Source organism: Prosopis cineraria, unplaced genomic scaffold (assembly GCF_029017545.1).
Source record: "Prosopis cineraria cultivar Desert tree isolate PC_DT_omini unplaced genomic scaffold, ASM2901754v1 PC14, whole genome shotgun sequence".
Taxonomy (NCBI): domain Eukaryota; kingdom Viridiplantae; phylum Streptophyta; class Magnoliopsida; order Fabales; family Fabaceae; genus Prosopis; species Prosopis cineraria.
Window position 1 is genome coordinate 3,651,469 of NW_026555345.1, and position 19,999 is coordinate 3,671,467.

The window sequence follows — 19,999 nt, forward strand, 5'->3', positions numbered from 1 at the left end:
AAAACCATCAATATTAGAATTGTTATTAAAACTTAAGAACTTTTCAATATTAATACAAATTTTTTTTCAATTCATCATCATCCAAAGTTTTTAATTTTTTGGATTCAAATAAAAAATCATAAATGATTTCATATTCTAAAAATTGTTCAAATTGAATTTTAAGAGAAGAAATTGATTGATCTAAAATGTATACAAGATATTCAATACGAAAAGAAAATTATTCTAAATATAAGGTTTCATCACTCATATTTTCATCAAAATGTTTTTCCCTATGACTTATATGTTTTTCACAAAAATTAGGATTTATATTCATTTTAATAGCCTTTTTATTTTGTAAATTCCAAAGCAGATGCAAAACTATTTTCTTTATAATTCTTTAAATAAGTAAAAAGGCATTTTAGATTATTTATAGCAATATCTATGTGCATATCTATGGACTGAAGGATCTTATTAATAAAATTAGTAGCAAACAATATCATATCAGATATTCATTTCTAATAAAAACTCAAAATTTTCAATCTCATAAGTAGCTAAACACATTGCTTCGGTTTTTATTTTGGGATCTTCACTTGATTTTGATAATTGAATCAAAGCATCTCTTATTTGTGGTGCTTGAAACTTTATTGCTTTAATGTTTTCAATTCTACTTCCCCATCAAGTTTGAGATAGATTTAACAAAAAATTTGCATGCATTATCTTGCAAAATTTTCCACCGTTTGGTGGAAGAGGCAAATAAAGAATAAGTACATTGTAGAACTCCAAAAAAAAAAAAAGAGATAGCTCTAGGAGATGAGTTGGCCATATCATACAAAACTAAATTCAAATTATGACATTCACATGGTGTGTAAAATGCTCTAAGATTTGTGTCCAGTAATCTTTTTTGCACACCTTGATTTTTACCTTTCCTATTAGCTCCATTATCATAACCTTATCCCGTTATGTCATTAATATCAAGCTCATATTTTTTTAACACGTTGATAAGTTCATTGAAAAGACTCTTACCTGATATATCATTGACTTTTAAAAATTCAACAAAATACTCCTCTATTTTTTTATTGAAGAACTCATAGTATCAATACATCTCAAAATTAGAGTCATTTGTTCTTTATGACCCGCATCGAGAGTACAATCAAGAATAATATTTTATGTCTTTGAATTTTTTTTTATTTTTACATTTTTTATTTGGAAAGCTAACAATCCTATCATTTCATTTTGTATAGTATTACTCAAGTAATGAGCACGAAGTTTTCCATTTTTTATTCATTTAACATGCTCCTGCATAGTTGGGTCAAATTCTACAAGCATCTCAATCAAGCCCAAAAAGTTGCCATTATTTTTTTGATATATCTTCTCTTTAGTCCCAAGAAAGGCAAGATTATTTTTAGAAAGATATTCAACTATAGCTATGATTCTAAGTAAAACCTTTTCTTAGTGTTCCTTTTCTTTATTAATTTGTTCTTGTACGCTTTTATCAATTGTGTTTGTTCTTCTGAATCTTGTTTCTAGTTCAATCCATTTGGTCATATTAGTGATATGTTCATGACTTGTTTCATGACTTTTAAGTTTGGAACCAAGATTTTTCCAATCTCTAGTCCCTTCATTAACTAGTTGGTTAATATTATTTTTTTAACAGAAAAGCTTACAACAAAAACAATACGGTTTATCAAAATATTTTGAATAAATTAGCCATTTTCTATCATATTTTTCTCCATTTGGCAGTATTCATTGGCAAAAAGATGAAGAAAATGCCTATTATTTTTATCTTTTGAAAATTACAAATTTTTATATTTGATTGGACCCTTTTCTACCATTAAATCTCTAAACTTCTCATCAATATTTTTCCATTGTCATGGGTCATAAATATTTTTAGAAATGTTGATTGATGAACTCTTTTATTTAGCATTCTCTTCTAATTTGTTATCTTTGTTTAAATTTGTATCATCTTCTTGTTGCTCTTCATTTGAATTAAAGTTATTAGAATTTTTAACATCATCCATAGGTGATTGTTCTATTACTTCTTCATCAACTGAAGTTGTTGTTATATCTCTTTTATTATTAGTAGTAACAAACTTATCAAGAGCACCACATTATAATTCAATCAGTTTTTCAACTTTCCTTTTTTTTTCTTTGATTTTTCATAACCAGATTCATACTTTTTATTTGACATTTTTTACACTAGAAATAATAAAAAAAATTAGAAAAGAGAAAATGTAACATCCTCAAATTTTAAACCTGATTAATTGAGCCTGAATTAGATTAATTGAGTTTATTAGATAGGTGTATGGCCAGAGAGGCCAAACGGATGTGTTTGGTTATTTTTCCAGCCCTAAACATGGATCCAAAAGAAGTTGGGTCACCTAAGAATGAAAAGAGGGAGAAGATACGAAGGGAAAGACTCTGTACCATGCACCACGGCTTGTGGATTAGGCCGTCACAGTGTGTGTGTGTTGATATGCCTGTAGAGGTGCTCTTTGTGCCATGCACTATGGTGCATTGTGTGTTTGCAGCAATGCATAGACACTTTTTTTTTTGTTATAACAAGATTGTGAAATGAAGTAGAGAAAGAGAAGAAACAAAGGTATATGAAGGAGGGATAAAAATGCTCTACTAGGCCTTGAGGAATTTGAGCATTAGGAGTATTTTGAAGTGGATAAACCTTAAAGGTAAATTTCCTACACCTTAATCTTCCTATCTTCTTCTATTTACCTGATGTTAGAAGCTAGGATTTAGTTGATAATGATGATTTTCGGTCCATATAGGTTATAAGTTGGAACTCATTGACTTAAATAATGTAAATAAAAGTAGATTGAGCTAATGAAACTTGATATTTATGGATTTATAATGATTGATGGTTGGGGAGCATTTAATATGCAAAAATCTATTATAAATATGATGGTTGGGAACAATATGACTCTATTAATGACTATTAAAAAGCTCGATGATGTTAATGAAAGTTAGAAAAAGCTAAGAAATCCTATGGATATTTTCATAAGAGTAAAGAATGAATCTTGAAAATGAAGAAGTGTTGGGTTGATATTAAAAACTAACTCAAATGTGGATATTAATGAATTACATTGTAAACATTTATAGAGTGACTATCTTTGGCACCACTCAAGCTTCTTGAAAGCTTTAAGAGTGAGTATTTGAGGAGTGAAATCTTTAACCTCTCAAAGATTTGAGGTAACCAGAAAAATTTTACCTTGTGCTTTTGTGTGTTAATTAGTTTGTTGATTAGTATGTGATAAATTTAAATGCATGAACTTGGATGAAATGCAAGTATGTCATGGTTTTCTTGAAAACCCACTAAAAGGTGGTTAGTTAATGAAGTTCAATCATTTGAAAAGTGAAAAGTTTCAATGAAAATTGTGTTTTAGAAAGTTTATGAATGTTTATGTTATGGAGTGCAATGATGTGAATTTGCAATAGGGGAGTTCAATGGCTATTTGTGAATGGAGTCATATGATTGCGTGTATTATGAGCATTTCAATGAATGTGCATATTATTGTGGAGTTCAATGAAAAACATGTTTGAGGAGTTCAACGAATAAGAAGAGTTTAATGATTGAATCCTGTATCTTGATTTGAAATGGATAACATGACGTTGTTATGCATGCTTGTATAGTGAATACTTGCATGCTATGAACTAATGCATAAATATGCATTGCATAATTTTGATATACATTAATTAAGTTAGTTGGACCTTGGTTACTGAGTAGCTGTATATATCACTATCTTCAATATTACAAGAAACATCTCAAGGGGATTGGACAGAGAAAAACATCTAGAGGCATAGGACTATGATCCTATTAGTAAGCCTCTTTATTTTGAGTATTTATGTGTATATAATAATTGAAATTGTCAATGAAGAATAATCCATTTTGCGTCTTACTTGCATTATGTATTTTTGTGAGTTGTAAGTGTTTTTTTGGCCCTAAGGTGTGTGTTTGTGATTTATGACATTGATAGTAAAGCCAAAATACTAGTACAAGTGAGAGTTGGATATGACTTAAGTAGTTTATGAATTATTTGATGAAATGGTTAATTTTAACTCTCCTTTTTTTTTAGAATTAAGGGGTTAAGTGTTAAAAATGTAACTTATAAGCATTTTGCATGATGTGGTGCATTGCACATGTTAATTTTGGTATATCGTATGTGGTCTAAGTGGTGTCAATAGCTCTTCACTTTTGGTAAATGATTTGGATACTTAATTTTGTGAAAAATGTTGTAAAAGTGTATGTTTTGAAAAGAGCGTCTAAATTTTGAATGTATAATAATTTGGTCATGAAACCAAAGGTATTAGTTAAAACTCAAAAGAACTTTCTATAAACACTTAGTTCGCATTAATCGGACGTCAAACGAAGGAATAGGGCGCGTTGGAAGTTGCCCCAAATGCTATCAAACTGATAGCAAAAGTTTGTTGTCATGAACCGTGCAATATGCCATGACGCATGACACAGAGGCAAACAAACTGCGGCTCTTGTTCAGCAAGCTACAACGCACACCTTAAAAATTATATAATTGCATTGTTTTATGACTTCTAAGCAAATGCACTAATTCCTAAAGTGATCTCATGCTTCCGTATAATTAATAACTCTGATTTGTCAGTTGTAAAGTCTTTTGTTAGGGCTTTAATTTTGAAAACTTGGAATCCAACCTTTACAACCTATTTGCAAACTTAGTAAGTTTGTTTTTACTATAATCTAATCTCTTAAGTAATTGAAATTTAAAGTTAATCATGAATTTGAGAAAGAGGATATTATAGAAAACACTTAGCTTGGATTAAAAATGGACTAAAAAGAAAGAAAGGAACAAACACATCTTGTTTGGATTCTGGAGATTTAGGCATCGAGAGATCAAAAATTCATAGAGTAGTCATAGATGTCCTCCCTCCAAGGCTCCACTGCTTTGGTTCGCTCAAAAGATTAAAAATAAAAATCGTAGCAAGAAAGGTATTTGATGAATGCTTTCTTTAGGCTTTACTGCTCTAGAGTAGAAACAAGAAGAAAAGGGAGAAACATGATGATTAATGGTTAGATTGGAGCCAACCTTAAAATTTAACATTATTTTAAGAATATGAAATGTTTTTCATTTTTCAGTGGGAAAAAGAATTGGGGCTTTATTTTTTCATTTAACATTTATTATAAATATGTACAAATGCATCCTTTATTAAGGATATTAATGATTTTTTTTTGTGGCTCTAGGCAATTGTCTTAATTGCCTTGAGGCTCCACGGCCCTGAGTGAGAGAGAGAAGGTGAGTCTTGGTGCGAGTAATGCTTTCAACCTTATTTCCCCGGCTGCCAAGTCTACCAGAGACACTCCTATGGCTAAGAATGAGATTTTTGTATCAAAAAGAAGCTTATTAACGAAAATGTTGTGATGCAAGGTGCCAATAATATCACTAAAGGAACTTTTGATCAATTCAATGATGCAATCTAGTCACATCTAGTGAGAATCCATCACAGACTTTGATTACGATATAAATTTTAAAAGCAAACAAAATAGGGAGGGTGATAATTAAGTGTGAGATGGAGTAGCAAGATACGTAGTGCTAGGAATAAAACCTTATGTTCGTTACAGAACAAGATTGCCCCTTATAATGGAGGCAATGGTTTGGACATGCCAAACACCCCCCAACACTACTCTTTACCCTCTCTTCCTTCCATTCTCTCTCTTTCTTTGATCTGTATATACTTCTTGCATCTTCCTTCATCTTTCTCATTCACAGTCAATCACATTGGTTTTGTGATATATGCGAAGCATGGCAAGCTCTTTCTCCAATGGAGCTCGAGGCATAGTTGCTGTAGTCAGCGTGGGCCCCAAACTTGGCAGATCCATCGCCCACAAGTTCGCTCACCTTGGCTACACCGTCGCCATCTTGGCTCAAGACCTAGGCAAGTGTTCTCGCTTTGTGTTTGTTTCTTAAGAAAACAAAATGTGAAAATAGGGGATTCTAGACTGGAAAAGGCGAAGCAAGTATCTACAATATGAAGATATTGTTTGGATGCTAAAAGTGTGAAAGACATGAAGGAGTCTATTTATTATGAAGCTAGGGGTTCAACAGCATCATAAGAAAACTAAATTAGAATAAAGGGATGCTCTGTCCAACTCTGTTTTTAGGACCAAAAGAGAGGTAGATAAAGTATGAATCTAAGGCCCCGTTTGGTATGATTGAATAATTTCTGATGGAATCGGAATTAGAATCGGAATTGGAATCGGAATCATAATTGGAATAGAATTAAATTTTAAAAACATGTTTGGTATGTTAGAAAAAATAAATGAAATCCTTGTATTATTTTTGTTTGGTATGTAAGATAAAAAATGGAATTATGCTTAAAAGACAAAAATACCCCTAAAAATTAAAATCAAAATTAAAATGTATTAATATTGTGATTTAATTTCTCATATACTATTTAATATACAAATGAAATATTATATAGATGATGGATATTAAAAATAAGTAAAATATTTTTTAAATAAAATATTATAAATATTTAAATTATATATAAACACACACACACACATGATAATTTATATATATAAAAATTTGAATTGTCTGAGTTGGACATTTTGAATTGGGCACATATATATATATATATATATATGAAAGCACGAGTTGAGCATTTTCAATTGTTCACTGTGCTACTGTCTGCATGGTCAATTTTTTCGGTATTAATCACAAATGAGCAAGGGCATAGTTGTCTTCTCTATTTTTATATGAGGATAAAATTGCCTTCAAAAAATACAATTTCATATAGAGTTGCTCCAATTCCATAGCTCCTATCAAAGAATTCAATTCAACCTTTTTTGCTTGAATCAAGATTCTTGAGAATTTAAATTCACATGTACCAAACATCATTATTTTATGATTCCAGCTTCAATTCCTTTTCCATATTTGTGATTCCACTCTACCAAACACAGCCTTAATGTAATTGAGATATTTAGTGAAAAAATTAATTCTTTTACATTGAGCGGTGCACTAGGACAAAATATGTTTGTGTTGGGATTTCAACAATATGCATGCCTTGTTTCACCAGCTTCTTAACTGTGACTGGAATATTCATTCAAATTCAAATTCTTCATCTTCAGTTCCGTTTCTTAACTATATATGATTATATGACTACGAACAAGTGCAGCAGCATTTCAAAATTAAAAAAAAAAAATCATTACTGATATCAAGGCCAGCATGACGTTGCTTAATTAATGGAACACAGGAACTGATGAGTTGTACTAGGTTCCAAGTAGTATTGATCATTATGAGCACAATACAGGCCACGGGGTTGAATAGCGTTTTGGAATTTTTCGTTTGAAGGTGGCTATATATGCAGGATGCTCATGGAAGACGGTGGAGTAGTTTAAGGTTGCTGTGGCAGGGACGTGTAGGTTTCTTCTAGATAGAGATTCATTGACAGTGCAGAATTGGATGGTGTGAATGAACCATTTGCAATGAAGATGATGAGGCATTGGAAGAGAGAGAGAAATAAACTTCGACCGAACCCTGCACGTACACGTCAGTCACTTTATAGCTTTTAATGTCAGGTTGACATTTTCTGAAAAAGAAAGACCAACACCACTAACAGAGATAATGTCAAGGACTCAATTAAAAGAAAAACATTATAAGAACCTGATTAAAAATTATATGAAACTATATGAATTGGCAAATTAATTTTTTTCTATTTTTTAAAGAAAATGAACTAATGATCCCTACACTTCCACGGAATTTTGAGAAAGGTCCTGTAGTTTAAATTTTCGAAAACCACGTCGTAAATTTTGTACTGTCAGAACTGTTTACTCCTTACTCTTTCTCATTTTGAAAATTTTCATAGTACACACATGTAACTTCTTATTAGAAATTTCGAGGCAAGATTATTCAAATACTAAAATTTGAAATGCACTAACCGCTTAAAAGACAGTAAGGTGGGCTGCGTTTGGGCTTAACATAAGGAGAAGAAAATGAGCCCGAGGTGACTGACTGGTGGTTGGGCCTGACTTGATGGTGCGTATTTAAGCCCAATTCTATTGAATCCGATTAGTTTGGAGACATTGGCCGATGACGTAATAAATGAATAATAGAATTGAAGGGTGAAAACTGAAAAGTCACTTCCTCCGTTCCAATTTATTTGTCTTGATTTGTTTTTTATTTTTATTTTGTCCCTCTTCAAAATTCTAGGTATAATAATGACTTTTTTTCAGTAATATCTTTTTAAAAAATTTTAATAGTTAAAAGTTAAAATATTGTAATATTAAATGGAGGACAAAAATAAAAAAGAAAACATGTTTATTACATCCTGCATAAATTTTTTATCCCCCTTAATATGTGTGTATGTCCTGTATAAGGATAAGTAAATAGGAGGCAATACAGGGCAAGGAGGATATAGGGAAGATTGGGTCAACGGCTTTATAAAGTCCTCTTTTTTAAAAAGTTTGAGTGTTTTAGTACAGCCTGGTAATTTGGATAGATTGACTTTATTTGAAATGGATTTATTTAGGCCCGAACTTATGAAAGAAATTATATAATCAGGTTCAACTCAAATATTTTTAAATTTTAGACTTATTCGAATCAGCTCAAGTATCCAAATTATCATTTTTTCCTATTTTTTTTAAATTATTTTTATTTAAAAAATGATTATTGTTATAATTAGATAAAATGTAAAATATACTTTTTATAATACTTAAAATATGTAGAAGACTCAACTTTTTTTAAAAAAATTTGAGGGTCATAAAATTTAAAAATCAGTATTAAAATATATTTTAAATATTATTTTAAGTTATTTTATAAATTAAAAATAATAACAATATTAGCATTTTATAGATTCATAATGTACTCAAATATATAATCTCTTACCATAAAATAAGCTAAGAAATAAAGAATTAATTAATATTTAATATATTTAATATATTTCTTCAAAAATTTAAACTTGCATTTGAGCATTTAGGCAAGTCCGAAACTGGACAAGCTTGGCCCGAACAAAAAAACTGTATAATTTTTGTAAGTCTAGTCCTAAATTTTTTTAAGCTTGTTTACTGGCTCTATGTTTTAATAAGTTATAGTAAGAATAACTTGGATACAATAACACTATCTATATAAGAAACAAATGAAGATAATAGGGGGAGCTGGTATTGTGTATACATGTTATTATATTAAGAACAAAGTGATAGGCCGCAGGATTAGTATTAGAGGCCTTATATCCAGAGGACAATCCATGTCCCTCCAAACATAAAATTGATTAATAAAGCAATGACGTAATCAATGCATTTGATAGGTCCTTCTTCATCCTTTCAGCGCTTTGCTTTCACGTAAGCAATTCCCCTTAATATTATATATAGAACATAAAGAAATACTCCCTCTGTCCTTATTATCATAAGGATTAACAACGAAATCTATATAATAAGCTTAAATCTCTCCGCTCATGGAATCAGTCAGCCAAGTATACGTCATGTTCAAGGATATATAGATATAAACATACATCTGTACTATTCTTATTGCACACACGTTGTTGGGAATCCTATTCTTATTGCACACACGTGGTTGGGAATAGTCTTGAATGATTCTTGGATTGATTTTGAATGAAAGAAATATGTGCAATGGAATTGGATCGTACGTGTTTGTTGATTCTTGGATCTACCATTATGACACTTAATGGAGTGCATTAATTATTATCAGTTAATTTTGTCTTACTATATATATATATATATATATATCCTTCAATCAGCTTTAACTGGCCTGTCTTAATGAATCATTAATAAATTGATTCACCCTTATGATAATAAACCTTTATTCTAATAAATAGACCCAAACACTAGTTTAGTTAAGGTTAAAAAGGATTGCCACAGAGAGAGAGAGAGAGAGAGAGAGAGAGAGAATATCAATAAAGGATCCGAAGAAAAATTTACGAGGCCAAAATCCTTGACGACCCTTGTGGTATATATAGTGGCACATCATTATTCATCCTTAAATGTAAACATTTAAAAAGCTTACTGATCAGCTAGAGCACCATACGCTTAACATGTCCATTATAAGCAGTAACTTGATGCTTTCATAGACACAGACGATGATACAGTGCATATATATCATCTTATTTCTTCAAACTCACAAGCTCTTCTTAGCTAATTACTAAATATAGAACACTTCCAAATTGGCATGTTTGTCTTTATAAGTCTCTCCACAGAAGATCCACTTGATTCCAAGAAGCTGCACAAAGTTGCTGTCACTATTGTGCAGTTCTGCTGCCACAAACCAATTTCTCAGACTGTTGGATTAATCCACAAAAGCTTGCTCAGCTACAGCAACATACGACACAGACGATGATACAGCGCGCACACATTTATATCATCTTATTCTTTAAACTAGCAAGCTCTATCTTAGCTAATTATATGGACAACACTTCGGAATTGCCATATTTGGCTTTATAGTCTCTCCACAGCTGATCCACAGGCTTCCCAAGGAGCTGCAAGAAGTAGTCGTCAATATAACCAGTCCTCATCATGTTGTTCAGTTCTGCCACAAACCCGTCTCTCAGACTGTTACAGTAATCCAGAAAGTAAGCTGTAACATCATAGCCTCGATCCCACCTATCTCCCTGACCTGGTTTCACCCAGTGGCTCGGTGCTTACCCTGCTCGGAGCCTCACATAATCAGCAATCCCTTCGATCGGCCCTCCATTAGCCCGACCATTCCCATTCCACTGCCATATCTGAGCCATCTCATGGTACAGCACGCCGGTTACTTCTCTTCTGACGTCTACGGAATATCTTCCGACGTACCTTGCACTTAGATGAATCTCGTTGTTTGTAGCATATGCCACTCCATCCATATCGTCCACGAACAAGCTCACTTTCTGAACGTTCTTTCTGTCTGCAGGAGAATTCTGCTGAAAAATCCACCATATGAAATTGGTTGCAGACTCCATTGTTCGCCCCGCGTAGGCGTTGCCGATTCTGTCACGGAAGACGATGCCGCCGGCTGTGCCGAGGGCTCTATTGGTGACGGGGTATTCGACTGCTTGGGTTCCTTCAAATAATGCAGCAAGAATTACCAGAAGCGAAGAGAAAATATGGATGAAGTATTGAGCCATGGTTGTGTTTGGAGCTCTTGAAGGATAAGATGATTCAGACAAGAGGTGTCTGTTGGGGGTTTTTATAGGAACAAGTCTGAGGGATAACTGCAACTTGCATCCACATAGCAACAATAGAGTGGTCATCGAACTGTTCAACTAATGCTATTGCTTTCATATTTTTCTTTGGAGGATAAATTTTGATCTTAAAAATCTTTAATTGTTGATTTTCTGAAGGGCTATTAGATGTTTATCCAGTTGAGGACTCTTTTAAAGAAGTTTTCTGTATTCAGACGGATTCAAACTCAAAACCATAACATTTTTCACTAGAACCGACGCTGGTGGATCAGAATAAAAATTTCGTAGTTTCCTGGAAAACATAATATATATTAAAGGCCCTTATCAAGAGGGATAATCTTTGTCCCACGAAACATAAAACAATTTCGCAGACAATGAATCGGTGGTGATACTGATAAGTCCTTCTTCATCCTCTTAACACCTTGCTTTAACGTTTTCTAGTCTCTCTGATAATAATATAACATAAATAATTAAATACATCTCTCTGTTGTTTCTCTATGGACTTCTTCCATCCCAATTTATAAAATATTTTTCAAAACAAAATTTAATATTTAAAATATAAGATACTTTGAAAAAAATTAAGATATATCACTAATGCTTTTCTAATATTACCGTTTCCCTTATGTGTATTATCTCTTTTTAATTAGAAATATGTTTTTACAAATGGAATATCAAATAAAAAAAAATGTTTTAAAGTTTATATTTTTATTTTAAAAAAATAAAATTATAAAATATATATCTAAAAATTTTATTAATGTATATAATTTTATCTCTTATAAATTAGAACGAATGGAATAGCAGCCAAAAGGAAGGGTGCAAGGCATCAGCCTCAACGCTCTGAAATTGGTCAGTCACATTATGTTCAAGTATACTTCTCATGCTGATACGTGGTTGGGAATATTCTGGAATAATTCTTGGATTAATTTTGAATGAAAGAAAAGTGTGCAACGGGATGTTGGATCACACAAGTAATGGAATGCATTGATTATTATCAGTTAATTTTGTCCGATAGTCTTAAATAAGCTTTAATTGTTTTGTCGTCCCACCCATGAAATCATTCTCAAAAGTCAAAAGTCCATCACGAAATCAACCTGCTGCCTGTAAATATGACTTAATCATTGATAAATTGATTAACCCCTTATGATATAAATCTTTTTTCTGAGAGACTATAAGATGAATATGATATTTTGTGTATTTTAGTCACTTATCTGTGGATTTTTTTTCTCGACAGGTGCAATATTAGCTAGATTAGCTACTTAAAGTAAAGTAATAATGACCAAACATGCACGTAACTAAGATAATTATATGAAGTTGAAATCTATAAATTTATATGAAGTTGTCTTTTTAAGAAAAACTATAAGATTTTATAGGAACAAGTTTGAGGAACACCAACTAGTGGTCAACGAACTGTTCAACTAATTTTTTGCTTTTTGAAATTGGATTATTATTTTAAATATGGAAAACAAGTCGTGTTGTTCATCATGTTTGAATAGTATAATTTATTATTGATTTTATTTTTTTGATAAAAAATTGATTTTATATTTTATTGGAGTAATTTTAAAGATAAAAAAAATATTGGCTCAAATCTTATATATAAATCACTTCTAACTAACTTATAATAAAAAATGTAATTAAATTATTGATATTGCATATAAAAAAAAGAAAAATTTTCAAATTTACCATGGTATTGAAAATGGGGTATCCCGATTAAACCGGCAAACAATAAAATGTTGACCTAGTGTGTTAATCACTAGTTTAATAAAAATATTTTGTTCGTAGCCAATCTTATTGTAGTTTGACCATGGTTTAAGTACTAATTTTTATATTAGTACTTTGGTCATTTTATGCAGTAATGTATTTTTGTATTTTTTATAATAATGTTATCTTCTCAAGAAGCCGCCCGGTTGATGTGAATGAATCATTATAGTAGTGGAAGGCTGGAAGCTGGTGGGCTCTCTCTCTCTCACAATTATTTATTCAATGGTCAGTGCCTACATTGTCAATAAATATACTGATCACCGTTGGAATAAATTTAATTAATTAATATGTGGATGTGTATTAATTAATTATTAGATAAATTGGTAATAAAAACCTAGTTGAAACATAAATTGTTCTCAAGGACTAAGTAAAATTTAAGGACTCTAATATTTTATTCATAAAGCACTCTATTTAATTGACTAAAATGTTTTTGTGGTTTCAGCTCTCTCACTCTTCTATTCTCTCCCCCCTTCTCCATTGATGATGTCCTCCATCTATAACAGCCAATCCATCATTGCAAGAGCCGTACACTATTATAGGATAGGATTTTAATAGCGGGTAAAAAATACTTTTAACAACAGTTCTGCAACTGCTGTTATTTCAGGAGATGTTAAAAGCATGTTACTTTTAAAATTGGTTGGACAACCACTGTTAAAAATAAACTTTCAATAACACGTCTATGTCTACTATTGAAAGTTGCTCGTTGAATTTTTTTTAAAGACTTTTAACATTGGTTAAGGCAAAAATTGCTGTTAGAAGTGCACTTTTAATAATGGTTATGGCCATAATCGTTGTTAAAAGTGATTTTTTTTAGAAAAATAATAATTTTGTTTCTACTTATTTTCTCAATTTCTCAAATGAAAATATTCTATACAATTTATATAAGTTAGAGGGGGGGAGGGGATAGGGGTGGAGGGCAAGAGGGTGATAGGGGAGGGAGGGGGGCTGATGGGGGAGGTGAGGGGGTGGGGTGACTGTGGAGGAGGGGCAACAAGGTAGGGGGAGGGGAGGGGAGGGGAGGGGGTAGGGGTCAACAGGGTAGGTGTGGGGGAGGAGGAAGAAGATGATAAATAATGAAGAAGGGGGGCAGGTTACAATGTAGGGGAGGTATGGGGGGGAGGAAAAAGATGATGAATAATGGAGAGGGAGCAGTTTTTTTTTATGTAAATTTGAATCAGCAATAGCCGATGACATCACCTGCTGTTGAATATTTAAAAATTTTATTTTTTTTAAATTCTTGCTTTCAACAGTGGGTGGCTCCACTTGCTATTGAAAATTCACTTTCAACAACGGGTGAGGACCACCCGCTGTGGCAAGTAGAAATTTTTTATTTTTTTTAAATTCATCCTTTCAATAAAGGGTGGAGCCATTGGCTGTTGAAGGTTGCAATTTTTTATTTTTTTAAATTCCTACTTTCAACAACAAAAAGTCCTATATTGGCTTTAATATTACAAAAATGCTACCATCTTTACTTTCAACAGTAGGTTCATTTTAATCGATGTTAAAAGTCTCACGTAAAATATAAATTATGCATTAGTGGTAGACTTTGTCAGAGAAGCTTGTCATCATTGACACCTCATAGGAGAAGTTCATCGCCATTATAGATCTAGATTTTGGAGGTATAAATTGCTATTTAGGTTATCAAGAATCACATTTCAAATGTTCAAATGCCCTTCTCCAGAATATGTGAATTGATTTCTTGTTCTATTTGTTTATTTCTTTTTTTCCTATATTTTGAAAAATTTATAGTTGGTTGCTGTAGAAGGTATGAAGAGATAGTCAACTATGAATCATGAAGAATGATAGGATGTAGGATATTAATGTCTTTGCAATTTAAATTTTATTTACCATGGGGTTCAGTTGAATTCACTTACTACTTCCATTAGTAGGAGAGACTTTATGATTTCTTTGTTTACTATTCCATGTTTCCTCACTGATAATCATTACCTAAAGAGCCTTACAATATTAAAATATCCCCCTGTTCTTTGAGCTTATGTCTTTGTGATTTTATGTTCTTCCATTATCAAAGTTTTAAAATTGCTCTACATGAAGTTTAATAATTATATCATTATAGTTCTACTTAATATTTTTCCTTTTCTTTATGCCAGGAACACAAAATGATAGCATCCTTTCTTACTAAGGTGCTTGTTTATGTTTTATACCACCCTAACCTATCATCTTTTATAATGCTAGAGGTTCAATTTGTAATATTCAAAAATTAATATATTTTCCTGTGTTGTTAGGATGATTTTTGGCTATGCTTATCCATCCTATGAATGCTACAAAACTATTGAAAAGAATGAGCCAAAAATTAAACAACTTCATTTTTGGTGCACATATTGGTATGATATAGATTTGTTATTTGTATCCCCTATTAGTATAAATATTGTAATAAGAAAAGAAAAAGAAAAAGAAGGGATGAACACTAACCCTATGATACAGAGACTGATGCTTGTGATATAAAGATCCTTCTAAGACTACAGAATGAATAGTTCAAATACACAAGTCTTTGTCTTTAAGGAATTTATATACATGGTTTCCCAACATTCATGTGTTCTTTTATTGAATTTTTAATCTTGTGTAGACGAGTAGAAGGCCATATTTTTGTTCATTTAATGTCACTATTGCTTTAGGTCTCCACTTCCTGACTTGTTAGCAATATTAGAAACTTCAAATATTATTTTTACTGATTTACTTCACTGCCATAGAAGGAGTACAACTTTGCAAAGCTACTTTAAGTCTACTTTATTTCATATTATGTTATTAATATTTTTTAAAGCTGAATGGTTGATGAGCCTAAAGTGAATATTATTATAGATTTTAGTTATGAACCATATAGTGCAGTTCCTTTCATTATCTTCTACACATGTTGAGGAAAGAATTGTAGGGTGAAGGAAGTTCTTCATGATTTGGATGTAGCACATGTTGTGGACTTGTGGTTCATTATAAACTAGACTATTATTTAAGCATTGCATATGATGTCTCTTCATTCATGGTTTGTAAAGGTTTTGTAGAAAAACCGATAAAGGTATAAAATTCTAACACTTAATTTTGAAATCACTGGGAATAGTAGACAGAAATTTCTAGTAATAATAATGAGCAATCAAACATTTAAAGCTAATTTTTTTGTTTTCAAATGCCAGCTCTAAAACATGTGTTTTGAAGTTTGAGACAAAGCAGCAAACACAAAGGCACAAAGTAGCTGTAAGGCTAATTGTTAATCATGTGTTTCACTTGCCTTTTTATTAGACCATTCTTTTGAGTCTTTTACCATTAAAGGTTATAGTCTTGGCCTATATTATGTTCCAAATTCATGGTTGATTCTCAGATGTGGTTAAAGTTCATACTTTACTCTATTATAAATCTATATTAATATGAGCCAAAAAATTCTTATATAAGTTGTGAGCATGACTGATAGCCAATTTTACATATGATCCTTGGCAGATTTCATGTAATTCAAACACTTAGAGAGCACACCTCTGTGAGTAGCCGATTATTACATGAAAATGGATATGGTTTACATGTAAATCAATAGGTAGAGAAAGTCACAAGCATAACTAATAGCTAATTTTACATGTAATCTTTGGCAGATTACATATAAATCAAATCACATAAAGAGGACACCCCTATAAGTGCCAAAAATTACATGAAAACATATACGGTTTACATGTAAATTAATAGGTGGAGAAAGTCATTAGCAAGACTAATAATGAATTTTACATGTAATCCTTATAATCCTTAAGGATTATATGTAAATTAAATCACATAGAGAGGACGCCTCTATGAGTGCCAAGAATTACATGAAAAACGCATATGATTACAAGTAAATCAATAAAGCAAGCCAGACCCCTTGCATTCAAGTCACTCCTCAAGCATCATAAGCCAAAAACCTTACACTCTAGTCACAAGCCTTGTACCCAAGCTAGAGCACTTGCCCCTTAAGCTAAAAGCCTTGCATCCTAAGCAAAAAACAAAATTGAGAGAGTGATTACCACTTGAGAATGAATATCCAATAGATTTTTTTTTTTACCAACAATGTTTAATAGATAATTAAAGCATCAAGCTTCCTCGCCGATGTTGTATATAAACAAATTTCTCTTTTGAGGGAGACTTGTCGGTCTCAAATATAAGAAAAAAGTATTATTTACCCACTTTATTTAAGATGTCCTTCCCTAATTGTGTCCTTGTTTGATAGGATGAGGAAAGAAGAACATTATAGAGTTATCCCTCCATCTTTATTTATAAAAGAAAAAAATTATCATACAGTTTAAAAAAATCTACTAACAATATTAATTGCATCTAAAAATAAAAGAAGTGAACTACAATACCCTTTATTAATTGTATTAATCAAGTCTTCACTAATTATTTCTTATGACTACAAATGATAAAATTATAAGGGATAATTCAAAAAGTTTGCAATAAATGCCTACTAAAAAATTTGATTTTACTTATATAAAAAAAACTAAAAATGATAATTTCTTTTATAAATAAAAACGTAGAGAGCAGTTGAAAATATTTTCTGCAATAAACGAAGGTATTACAGAAAAGGAAAATCAATCAATTTTATGTATTTCAATTATCACCAAAGGAGAGGAACACGCTATAGACACTTCACCTGCAGGTATCGGTGATATGAATTTTCCATGATTTGACTTTGCCTTGACAAATTTTGACCGAAGTCCTATTTAGTACTTTCTGTATTAAATTATAGATCACTTTTGACAAAAAAAAATTTGTCATGAAATATAAAACACTTTAGTCGATTAATATTTTATTAAATACATTAATTTTAATATTACTCTTTTACTTTTTATAATTAATTTTTGTCCCTTCTTTTTTTAATGTATTAAATGATGGGTATTTTTAAAAATTTATAATTTTATTTTGTAAAGATAAAATTATTAAGTGTATGTAATGATATTTATTGATATGTAAAATTTTATTTAAAAGTATTTTATAATTTAAAATAAACGGAGTATTTAGTTTTAAGTGATTCAAACAAGGGTCTGGTCAAACATTTAGTTTCATCGCAATACAACATGTTTGCGCCTACTAACAAATAATTCAAGGGACTTTGTAAATTAAACAACATTACATTATTCATCGTCTTTTTTCCACTGCCACTAATTCCCATACTTCGCCTTATACTCATTCCATAGTTGATCAACACTCTTCCCAAGTAGCTCAGCAAAGAACTGATCACTGTAATCATTTCTCATCTTCTTGTTCAATTCAGCCACAAACCCACTTCTCAAACTCTCACAGTAATCTAGAAAATGAGCCGTAACATCATACCCATGATCCCACCTATCTCCCTCACCTGCCTTCACCCAGTGGCTCGGTCCGTACCCTGCTTTTAGCCTCACAAAATCAGCAACCCCTTCGATCAACCCTCCATTAGCCTCACCTTTCCCATTCCACTGCCACACATGAGTCATCTCATGATACAGCACGCCACTTACTTCTCTTCTCACATCTCCTGAATAGTTCCCGACGTATCTTGCACTTAAGTGAATCTCATCTTTGCTGGTATATGCAACCCCATTAATGTCTTCCACTATTAACCTCACTTTCTGCACATCTTTTCTGTCTGACGCGTTGTTTTGCTGTTGAAAGATCCCCCATATGAATTGGGTTGCGGCATCTAGTGTTTGTCTCGCGTAATCTGTGCCTGTTTCATTGTTAAAGCGTACGCCACCAGCCATTGCGAGGGCGGTGTTGATGACGGTGTATTCTACTGCCTGTGTCGCTTGCATACCAGCTAGGAATGTTATCAAACAGATGACGTGCATAAGGTTTGAAGCCATGTGGGTTATATTTTAGGAGGAGATGAGGTTGGGATCTTCATAAGATCAATGGAGATTGAGTGGTTTATATAGGAAACAGAGAAGATGAGGAAAGGATGAAGAAGGTGACCGTTTCTCTTCACGCAAATGATCGTCTCCAATAATGGAAGCTTGCTCAATTCAGAAATGGTTAAGAGGCCGGCTGTAGTCTGCTTTGACCCGGACAATCATTTTAAAAAGACGATGTGAGAGGTTGTGAAGTTTTTGGTCAAATTTTCCCACCGATTACAAATATAGAAAGACACAGTTTTTGTTGTATTTCTTATAGATCATTCTTTCAATATTTATTTTAATCTTAACAATGGTAATATTTTTCTTTTAATCTTATTTTTGTCAAAAGACTAATAAAAATAATATCTAGCTAATATTCAATTATAAGTGGGTCTTGTTATGTTATTTCCTCTAGTTTTATTTATGAGTCACTTTTAACATATTCACCATGAAAAAGAAAAATTTTAAACCTTATTAATTTTATATAAAGATTTAACAAGTTTTTAACATTATCTTTATTAAATATACATACTTTAAAATAAAATATTTTAATATTTAATAACATTCTTAATATTTAATATGGATAAAAAGGTAAAAATAGATGCAATAATAATTATTAAAGTGCCCTTTAAATATGGCCAAAATAAATTTTCTCTCTCTACCTCATAAATAAAACTAAAGGAGCACCAAATTTGGAAAATAAGCCTATTTGTTAGAAACTTGTTGGCAATGGCTTCGAGCACAAGTATACATTTGGAGCAATTTAAAAAATTTTAGCGATTAGAATTTTTTTTAAAATATAAAAAAGCAATTAGCCTATACTTTTAGTTCAACTGACTTGTCTACTAATTTATTTTTAATGCGCTAAGACTAATCTACTGGTTACATATATTAATATTATACCGTATTCTGTTGTGAAATTAGAGTGGTTTTCAAGTTTTCATTATTTCCAAATATTTGGGTGACTAATTCAAATCTTTGGACACCTCTTTTCCCGGATCTCTAGGATGATGACACAGTAGTGAGGATCTTGACCTTCATAATCGATCTCTTTTTCTGGTTGATATATGTTTGTTGGATATGGATAACGGCTTCCTTTGCTTCCAAGAAAAAATGACAAGCCAAACCTAACATTTTTTGTTGTGTGTGTGTATACGCATATGACACGTGTATGCATGCATGCATGTTTTTATAGTTGATTATTTGTTTGCTCACATATATAAAAGTTTGCTTATATATTGCATCCAACGAGAAAAACTTGTATTAATTAACAC

At 31.6% G+C, this 19,999-nt stretch overlaps 1 protein-coding gene and 1 pseudogene across 1 annotated transcript; both read right to left on the bottom strand.

Annotated features, from left to right (window-relative positions):
- Positions 1-9,862: 9,862 nt before the first annotated feature.
- LOC129293816 (uncharacterized) lies at positions 9,863-11,108 on the bottom strand (annotated as a pseudogene).
- Positions 11,109-17,937: 6,829 nt separating this feature from the next.
- LOC129291974 (uncharacterized) lies at positions 17,938-18,863 on the bottom strand. The gene has a single exon (XM_054929464.1). The coding sequence runs from the start codon at positions 18,693-18,695 to the stop codon at positions 18,012-18,014; it is 684 nt and encodes a 227-aa protein (XP_054785439.1). The 5' UTR covers positions 18,696-18,863; the 3' UTR covers positions 17,938-18,011.
- Between the last annotated feature and the right edge of the window lie 1,136 nt (positions 18,864-19,999).

Coding starts and splice junctions, on each gene's coding strand:
- LOC129291974 (XM_054929464.1), bottom strand. CDS start 18,695: ATGGCTTCAAACCTTATGCACGTCATCTGTTTGATAACATTCCTAGCT.